This window comes from Octopus bimaculoides, chromosome 5, assembly GCF_001194135.2.
Source record: "Octopus bimaculoides isolate UCB-OBI-ISO-001 chromosome 5, ASM119413v2, whole genome shotgun sequence".
Taxonomy (NCBI): Eukaryota; Metazoa; Mollusca; class Cephalopoda; order Octopoda; family Octopodidae; genus Octopus; species Octopus bimaculoides.
The window spans coordinates 4,947,297-4,957,831 of record NC_068985.1 but is presented as its reverse complement, the minus strand read 5'-3'; the positions used below and the strand labels follow the sequence as shown (position 1 = coordinate 4,957,831).

The 10,535-nt window shown below is 40.3% G+C and overlaps 1 protein-coding gene across 2 annotated transcripts in view; it reads right to left on the bottom strand.

Moving 5' to 3' along the window:
- The window catches only part of LOC106878670 (NSFL1 cofactor p47), a 28,998-nt gene that overhangs the window by 2,028 nt on the left and 16,435 nt on the right, over nucleotides 1-10,535 (bottom strand). For both annotated transcript variants that reach the window (XM_052968121.1, XM_052968122.1), the window contains 3 exons: nucleotides 9,565-9,665; nucleotides 5,152-5,289; nucleotides 2,245-2,379 (listed from right to left, as the gene is read on the bottom strand). In XM_052968121.1, the coding sequence (XP_052824081.1) occupies nucleotides 2,245-2,379; nucleotides 5,152-5,289; nucleotides 9,565-9,665 (374 nt within the window). The remainder of the gene's footprint in view (nucleotides 1-2,244; nucleotides 2,380-5,151; nucleotides 5,290-9,564; nucleotides 9,666-10,535) is intronic.

The window sequence follows — 10,535 nt, the reverse complement described above, 5'->3', positions numbered from 1 at the left end:
CGTAAAAGCACCCACTACACTCTCTGAGTGGTTGGCGTTAGGAAGGGCATCCAGCTGTAGAAACTCTGCCAAATTGGATTGGAGCCTGGTGTTGCCATCCGGTTTCACCAGTCCTCAGTCAAATCGTCCAACCCATGCTAGCATGGAAAGCGGACGTTAAGCGATGATGATGATGATGATGATACATATATATATATATGTAGAAGGTTGAAAAGAAACACATGAGTTGATATATATATGGAAAAAAGTCAGGATAGAAAATGCTAAAATAATTTTATAAAAAAACATTTCAGTACCGGTTTCAGTCATTGAGACTTTTTCTCCTCTAAGTATGGAAAACAATTAAATTTTGGAAAAATAAAAAAAAAATTTTTTAAAAGAATATTTGTACAGTATTCAAATACAAGGGGCATTTTCCTTGTTTCTGCCTGTCTCTGTCTCTCTTGTATGCACTAGATGCATTTTATGTGCCACTGGAACAAGTGCATTTACATAGCACCAGCACAATTGCATTTTATGTGGCACCAGCACCTGCAAAGACAAGCCTGTATGCATAGATGGCCACAATTTTACTGAGTTTGACGTATCTTCTCGAACCCACCAGAACCAGTGGATTTATAGCAAAAATCAGCAAATAAATGATTTGCTGTTGTCTGCCAAACTGGTAATAATTAATGAGATGCACAAAGAACAGTAAGAGTCCTAACAATAATGTATTTACTCATTCTTGATATGTTCTGGTAGATTTGAATGTGAATATCTGTGTAGCAGACATCAACAATAATTTGTTGATATAATCAAGGGACTGAACTCTTCATTCAGGAGTAGTTGTGATTGAGGAGATATGCAACAAGGTTATAACTGTATTGTCACAAAATCCCTTTACACTGATGAATCGCATGTTATGAACACGCAAAAGGAGGGTATGTGCTCTGATGATGATAAACAACAATGATGAGATATTCACTTTTTGACTCTATCAAAATGTAGGAAGAACGAATGTATTATTGTTTGTGCTGGTAACACGTAAAAGTACCCATTACACACTTGGAGTGGTTGGCGTTACGAAGGGCATCCAGCCGTAGAAAACCATGCCAAATCAGACTGGAATCTGGTGCAGCCTTCCAGCACAGTCAACCCGTCCAACCCATGCCAGCATGGACAGCAAACATTAAATGATGATGATGATGAAGAGAGAGCAGGTCACAAGAAAAAACAAAAGCATAACAACACATTGGCTTCAGGTAGCGATGTCTTATTGAAAATAACAAAGCATTTTCGTAAGAGACAGATGTAAAATGAAATAAAAAATCTCAAGAAGGAAAAAGATGTACCATGTGCCATCAACTTCATTTTGATAAAGTATGAGGTCTTTGTCTTGGCACATAAAAAGCAACTGTGCCTGTGCCACGTAAAAAGCCCCTGTACTGGTGCTATGTAAAAATCATCCAGTACACTCTGTAAAGTGGTTGGCATTAGGAAGGGCATCCAGCCTTACAAGCCATGCCAAAATAGACAACTGGAGCTCAGTGCAGCTTGCCGGCTCTTGTCAAACCATTCAACCCATGCTAGCAAAAAAAGCAGACATTAAGTGATGACAATGATAATGATAATGACGATATATGAATTTTATATAAGACTAGACTACCCCTGACCCATTGGGTCACTGATGGTTCAGGTTATAAAACACTGAAGCTGATTTCAACATTGCATTGAAAGTTAATTTTATGATGATTCAGTTAACTATTTCAAATCTTTTATGTCATCATAGGAATGGTTTACAAGTTCATGTTTACGATTTTATTGATTATTTACAGCATCTAAGAGAAATAGAACTTAAAGAATAAACTTGAACTCCAGTAACAACATTTATTTAGGGCATATGTGCACACCTCTACAAAAATGCAAAATGAATTGTTATATAACATAAAATTAATGGAAACAATTTTCACAGTATTATATATACCCATATCAGGGTACTTTCGGAGTACTTTCCCATTATGCGCCATTTTGCCTATTTATGAAGGTACCAAAAAAAACTGCATATCTCAGGAATTTGTGGTCCAATTTACACAAAACCCATTTTATTCCGTTTGTATTCACATTTCAGGGGTTTCTTCCTTTCAGAGTATTTTCTTATTATGCACCAGTTTGGCTGTATTAAATTACAGACAAGCATGCATGCAAGCAATCACAGAATTTTAGCAGCTTATAGATAAAGAGAAGGAATAATAGAGAATTTACCTTGATCCATCAGAAAGTCGAATTTGCAGATTTGTGGTAGGTAAAGATTTATTAACTTCAATGTTTGATACTGGAGCACTGGAAGCTGAAGTTGCTGGGGACGTGTTGGTCGTAGATACCATACCAGGTAAAGGACTTTATGAAGAAAAAGAATAAGAGGAGGGGAAAAAGATTAAGGTTATTTTGAGTTAGTTACTTTTAAACAGTATATAAAAGAATTAATAAATGAAAATGAGTATAATTAGGGCTTTGTTCACAGGAACTATGACTGGAATATTTGAAAGAAGAGTTGAAGGAAAATCGTAATGACAGTGCTTTTCTCAATGGCAATGACGAAAACTGAAAATAAATTGTAGCAGGTTCAACTCACAAGAATTTATCATTGCTGTACAGTAACCAGGAGTAAAGTAAATAAATAACCATTATAGTTTTATAGTTTACTTCCCAACCACATGGTTCTGGGTTCAGTCCCAATGCACGGCACCGTGAGCAAGTGTCTTCTACTACAACCTCAGACTTTGTGAATGGATATGGTAGAGGGAAACTGTATGAAGCTCATATGTGTGTATTTGTGTCTGCGTTTGTCCCTCACCATTGCTTGACAACTGGTGTTGGTGTGTTTACATCCACATAACTTAGCAGTTTGGCAAAAAAGATCAATGGAATAAGCAGCAAGCTTTACAGAAAAATAAAGTACTGGGGTTGGTTCAACTGAGCAGTCCAAGATGGGATGTTCACAATTGGAATGTCTTTGACCAAATATTTTCTCCAACAGATATGACCCCTATGAGAATGCATGACTTGCTAGAAATAAGTCACAGTTCCTTCAAAAATCATTCTCAAGGAAGGTCACAGTGAACAACATTTTCCTAGGTGCATTGTGCTGAGGAAAAAGATAGAATAGTATCCACAGGAATGCTTTTAATCAGAGATCTCCTCAGGCATAGCTGATCTGAGATCAAACAATGACGCTTTATCATTGACCAACAAAATAATAAGATCACTGACACAATGCATGTAATTTTGTAAAAATAGTGTCATTTATTTAACAGAACCTAGTATTTGACTGGAATCTTACTATAATGGGCATTATGTCTGCTTATCTGTCTGTTTCCTCATCATGGTCAAACAGCTGGACCAAGGGTCAGAATGTTTTTTGTGATTACGAAGGAGGTAATCAGGAAGGCTTTTAGTGAAAAAAAATGTTAAACTCCAGATTTCCACCCCCGTATAGTTCATGAATTTAGAGGGTTTAGATTTGCAATACAATCCCTTTATTTTCCATTGTAGATTGGCAGATTTTCTATCTTATTATAATGGGTGTTATGTCCCTCTGTCTGCCTCTTTATCTGTACCCTTTTCACGGCCAGACACCTGGACCATTGGTTACGATATTTTTCGGGATTACAAAAATAGCCATCAGGAAGGTTTTTAGCATTAAAAAAACATGTCATATAGCTGCAATACAATGCTGTATCATCAACAATAATGTGATTTCTCTAAGACATCACCCAGTATTCTATCAAATCCATTTACACATATCTCAATACATACTGCTGTTATGACTTCACACCCTCATCTTATGGCTCCATAGTAGATGGGTAGATTTGCTAGTATATTCATATCATGGAAGAATTTGAACCCACAATGTCATCATCAACATTTAACATTTGTTTTCTATGCTGGCATGGGTTGGACGGTTTGACAGGAGCTGGCAAGCCAGAGGGCTGCACCAGGCTCCACTTGTCTTTTTTATCATGGTTTCTACAGCTGGATGCCAACCACTTTACACAGTGTACCAGGTGCTTTTTATGCGATACCAATACTAGTGATTTTTACACGGCACCAGTACCAACTGAGTCACCAAGTACCTTGCAAAACAAAACTTGCAACTGGGAATAAGGGGGAGTTGTAGTGATGGGAGTAGTTTTGTGCCAATTGAAAGATTCAAGGTATAAAGGGGCGAGAGATAGGTGTCATGCTGCAGAGTAGATACATGGATACCCCAGTGTGAGAGTGAGAGAAATGAGGGCAGAGATGTGTCAGGCCATGCCCTCAACTGACATGAGGGGAGGGAGTAGAACAGGAGAGGTGGGCTCGATTAATAGACAGGATGAGGTGGCTGTAGTAAATGATGGAGAGAAATATAGGCGAGGCTTAGGGGCAGGGGTTACAGAAGATATGTGAGGGCATTGAGGGTGATATCAGGCAAATAAGGTGTTAATGATGGAGAGCACCTCAGGGAGGGAAGAAAAGACACAGAAAGGAGGTGATTGGTGGAGACAGTAGAAAGGAGAAGTAAGATAGCTAGGTGGGGAGTAAAGGTAACTGAGAGGGAAGTGGGCAAGGGGTTTGAATAATTCACCTCTGGAAACATGGGTGTTTCCTTCCTCATCCTTAAACAAACCTTATTAGGGACCTTTTGAGCAGAATGGGCTACTTGACCCGAAGAAAATTCTAACTTGACCCCACCTGCAAGGTCATGCGCTGTTTATCTTGATATGAGGTCACCATGTTGTGCACATATGGTTGCGATACATGTGCTTGGTGTACTCTTGTCAGATGGGTAGACATGATGGGTATATTGTGCTTCGTATATTTGTACCCCAGTGTCACTTTGATGGCATGCGCTGCTCTTTCACTCAATAATAATAATCTTTTCTACTCTAAGTACAAGGCCCAAAATTTTTGGGGAGAGAGCCAGTCAGTTACTTCAACCCCAGTACGCAACTGGTACTTAATTTATTGACCCCGAAAGGATGAAAGGCAAAGTCGACCGCAGTGGAATTTGAACTCAGAACATAAAGACAGATGAAATACCGCTAAGCATTTCACCCGGTGTGCCAACGTTTCTGCCAGCTCACTGCCTTAATAATAATAGTAATAATAATAATATGTAAACTTCACCTTCCAAGCATATGTCCTTTGCCTGAGAAAGCAGCAACTGTTTCCTTTGGTGGAACGTAATCCTTAGTGTGATAATCATTGATGTTTAAATTAATTTTACCTCCTTTAGCTTCTCTGCTGAGTTCTTGTGGAATTTCTCTGGAAATAGAAATGGAATTGAGCCATAACAAAACAGAAATAGATAACTGACACAAATTATAATGAAACCATCAATGCAAATAAAAAAAACAAGATTAAAAATCTGACAGTCAGGTTAACTCTGAGAATACCTTGGTGAGTAGATGTATTGCAGAATGATTATCTCCAGGAAGAAGTGGACATTAAATGATGATGAAGAGAAATAAAGAGGATGATTTGTTAAAAAGAATATTCATCAACACTTGAAAGAAATGAAGCTAGAATGTTTCACTGGATGTGCAAAGTCAGTGTAAATGTATGACAGTGTAAGCATCTTGAGGAAAAAACTGGGCATAAAGATGCAGCAGATGTGGTGTGCAAGAGAGACAACTGTGCTGGTATGGTTGTGTGATGTGTATGGATGAAGACAGCTGTGTGAAAAAGTGCCGATCTCTAACTGTGAAGGGAACCTGTAGGAGAGGGAGACCAAGGAAAAGATGGGACACGGTGGTGAAGCAAGATCTTCAAATGGTTGGCAATGACAAGTGACCAAGACCTTTGGCAATATGCTGTGCTTAACAAAACTCCTCAAGCCAAGTGAAATCACAGCTGTGGCTGATGCCAGTGTCTTGTAACTGGCAGTCGTGTTGGTGGCAAGTAGGAAGCACCCTTCAGACTTTAGGCCTCACAGAGGCAGTGACAAGTGACCAAGACCTTTGGTAATATACTCACTTGAGAAGACCTGTCAAGCCAAGTGAGATCATAGTCGTGGCCAATGCTGGTGTCTCGTAACTAACACCCATGCTGATGGCATGCAGAAAGTGGTTGGCGCTAGGAAGGGCATCCAGCTGTAGAAATCATGCCAAATCAGATAGGAACTTGGTGCTACTCTCCAGCTTACCAATTTTCAGTCATACCGGCCAACCCATGACAGCATGGTAAACAGACATTAAGGGATGATGATTAATATCTCCTTTATAATTAGACAGCTATCCCTCTGCACCCATCTATTATACTCTAACCTCTCAACTGACACACAGCCACTTCCCTCGGTTCCAGCTGAGTGGTCTTTCAGCTGAGCAGTCTTTGACTTGCAAGTTACCTGGCAACCCCGCTGGTCCTGGTGCCGCATGTAAAACACCTGGTAGATTCTGTAAAGTGGTTGGGATTAGGAAGGGCATCCAACTATTGAAACCAAGCCAAAGCAGACAAACAGAGCCTGGTGCAGCTCTCCAGTTTGCCAGCATCTGTTAACCCATCCAACCCATGCCAGTATGGAAAACAGACATTAAATGAATGAGAATAATGACAAGTCAATGTCTGTTTTCCCATGCTAGTATGGGTTGGACAGTTCTGTCATCTCATCAATAATGCTCAGCATCTGGAGTTCTAATCTCACCACTTCCAGGTCATGAATACCTTCCTTAACAACATACACCTCCCATCTACTTTAGTTGTCAATACCAGTGCTGCACTTATTCTCCTACACACATTAGCCAATGTCTTTATTGCCCAGCCACTTTCAGCTCATTAATACTATACCTTTCATTCCAAGTTAACACCACATATTTCTTCCTAATATCCAGAGGTCTCCTAAGGTGGCGAGCTGGCAGAAACGTTAGCACACCGGGTGAAATGCTTAGCGGTATTTCATCTGTCTTTACGCTTTGAGTTCAAATTCCGCCAAGGTCGACTTTGCCTTTCATCCTTTCAGAGTCAATAAATTAAGTACCAGTTGCATACTGGGTTGATCTAATCAACAGGCCCCTTCCCCAAAAATGTTGGGCCTTGTGCCTAGAGTAGAAAAGAAAATCCAGATGTCTCCTGCATTTTTAGGCACGACTCACCACCATACAGCATTACACCCCTTACACATGCTTCTTCATATAACGCTAGGTAGTACATCAGCATGGCCGCAGCTCTAAGCTGAAACTATAAACAATACATACAGAGAGATAACCTTTTATTGTCATTTGATTCCAGTAATAATATTACCAATAAAACCATCCCTTGTATTTATCAGGGCTCCTGTGTCACAGAAACTGATTGCTAGTTTCTGTTACTCAAGTGACAAGCAACAATGTCAACATCATCATCGTTTACATCCACTTTCCATGCTGGCATGAGTTAGATGGATTAGCAGCCCAACTCATATGTTTTATCTTTGTTTCAGTTATTGAACTGCAACCATATGTATATATATATATATATATATATATATATATATATATATATATATATATATATATATATATATATATATATATATATATATCATCATATCATCATCATCATTTAACGTCCCCTTTCCATGCTGGCATGGGTTGGATGGTTTGATTGAGGACTGGCAAGCCAGGAGGCTGCATCAAGCTCCAATCTGATTTGGCAAGGTTTCTACAGCTGGATGCCCTTCCTAACGCCAACCACTCCGAGAGTGTAGTGGATACTTTTTACATGCCACCAGCATGGAGCTAGTCAGGCAGCACTGGCATTGGCCACACTTGGAATAGTGCTTATGTGCCACCAGCACAGGAGCCAGTCTGGCGGGACTGGCATCGACCATGCTCGAATGGTGCTTTTTACTTGTCACCGACATGGCAGCCAATCAGGTGGTACTGGCATCAACCACTATAGCAATTTTCCTTGACTCAATATCTCTTCTCAAGCACAGCACATTGGTCCATTTAAGAATTCTCTGCGATTGTTGGGCAGTTATGTGATGCTGGCATAGGCCATAGCTAGGATCTCACTTAGCTTGCCGGGTCATCTCAAGCACAGCAGATCTCCAAAGGCCTCGGTTGCTTGTCATTGCTTAAATGATGCCCAACATTCGAAAGACATGCTTCACCACCTCATCCTAGGTCTTCCTGGGTCTACCTCTTCCACAGGTTCCTTCCATTTCTTTACACAGCTGTCCTCATCCATACGTAACACATGACCATACCAGTGCAGTCATCTCTCTTGCACACCACATCTGATGCTTCTTATGCCCAACTTTTCTCTCAGGGCGCTTACACTCAGTCATGTATGAATACTGATATTACACATTCAGCGGAGAATACTAGCTTCATTTCTTTCAAGCCTATGCATGTCCTCAGCAGTCACAGCCCATGTTTCACTGCCATGTAGCATGGCTGTTCACACACAGGCATCATACAGTCTGCTTTTCATTCTGCATAAGAGGCCCTTTGTTACCAGCAGAGGTACGAGCTCTCAACTTTGCCCAGGCTATTCTTATTCTAGCAGATATGCTCTCAGAGCATCCACCCCTGCTACTAACTTGGTCACCTAGATAATGGAAGCTATCAACTATTTCTAGTTTTTCCCTCTGGCACGGATGGAATCTGTTTTCCGTGTATCTTCAGTTTTTACTGCACTAGTGCATCTGCCACACACAAAAACTATCTTCCCAGATAGCCTTCCTTTGATATTGCTGCACCTCTTATGTGTCCATAGCTTACACTGGGTACATCTTATGGAGTTTCTACCTACGCCTTTCCTACAGATCGAGCAGAGCCATCTACCTGAAGGGATTTGTGATTTGTCTGCCTTCCTACTTACTAAGACTTTGGTTTTTGCTAGATTCACTCTAAGACCCTTTGATTCTAGACCTTGCATCCACTCCTGAAACTTCTTCTCTAGTTCTGGTAGTGACTCAGCTATTAGAGCAAGGTCATCAGCATAACAGTGCTCCCAGGGGCATCCTGTCTTGAATTGCTCTGTTATTGCATTGGTTGTCAGGTGATAGTGAGGGGACAAACACAGACACACAAATACATACATACATATAGACATGTGTGTGTGTGTGTGTGTGTGTGTGTGTGTGTGTGTGTGTATGATAAATTTCTTTCAGTTTCCATCTACCAAATCCATTCACAAGGCTTTGGTCAGCCAAAGGCTATAGTAAGTGATATTTGCCCCCAGCGCCACGAAATGGGACTGAACCCAGAACCATGTGGTTGGGAGGCAAACAGCTTACCATACAACCATGCCTGTGCCAAAGCATAATTTTCACAAAGAATCATTTACATGTAATTGTGATCAGAAACAGCGCGGTTCAGAAACAATTGTAACAAATAACAAAGTCATGCTTTATTCATTCTTCAACTTCTATAAATCCATATATGTATCAGACTAGGAGATGATTAAAGATTCCACAGATGATTTAAAACAAAGTATAAAGAGCAAAAGCCATGAATATTCCAAGTAATGTTTACTATTCTGAACCTTTCAGACACAAAGTACTATTAGGGTTAGGGTTGCAAATGAAACAAAGAACAAAAGAGAAGGATTTACCTTCGGGTGATGGACTCCAGAAATTCTCTATTCCTTTCATCAGTATATTCCCTTAATGGTCCATTATCAACATTGAAGCCATTCTTCCACATGTTCAAAACCTATTCCAAATCAAAATGAAAAGTTCCAACGATGATAAATGCTTTTCTTAAAATATCATGTCACAAGTAAAATATGGACGTACATACAAACACTTAATCATATATCATCACTGTGAAACCATGTGGCTTAGTGATAACGATATTAGGTTCATGATTGTAAGCTTGTGAGTTCAATTCCTGATAGTGCATTGTGGTCTTCAGCAAGACATTTTATTTTACATTCCTCCAGTTCATTCATCATCATCATTTGATGCCTGTTTTTCATGCTAACATGGGTTAGATGGGTCATCATGGTCCCTCCTAGATGGTTCAGAGGATCATGCCTTGCTTGTTGGTTTCATCTTAAGCTGTCATTATTATGGCATGATGCCCTTCATATAACCAACCACTTTAGAAAGTGTATTAGGTGCATCTTAGCAAGGCAAAAGCACAAAAGAAGTTGGCATGCCCTCAACAGGACAAGACAAAGTATCTACTCCACCCGGCACACATCCCACTCAGAAGCTGACCCCATTAGAGTGCAGTGTGCCAATGGTGGTAATAGCACTAGTGAGGTTATATCATGGACACAACACAAAAAAGTCTACTCTATATTGACGATCCCAGATACATATATATTTTTATTTATGCGCCCTTTTAAAGCCTAGCCAGGCTCATGGGCCCAGTTTCTCGGTTTCTATGGCATATGTGTTCCCCCCAGCTGGACGGGACGCCAGTCCATCGCAGCGTTACTCAAGAAACAGGAAGAAAGAGTGAGAGGAAGTTGGGGCGAAAGAATACAACAGGAAGCACCACCATCCCCTGCCGGAGCCTCGTGGAGCTTTAGGTGTTTTCGCTCAATAAATACACACAACGCCCGGTCTGGGAATT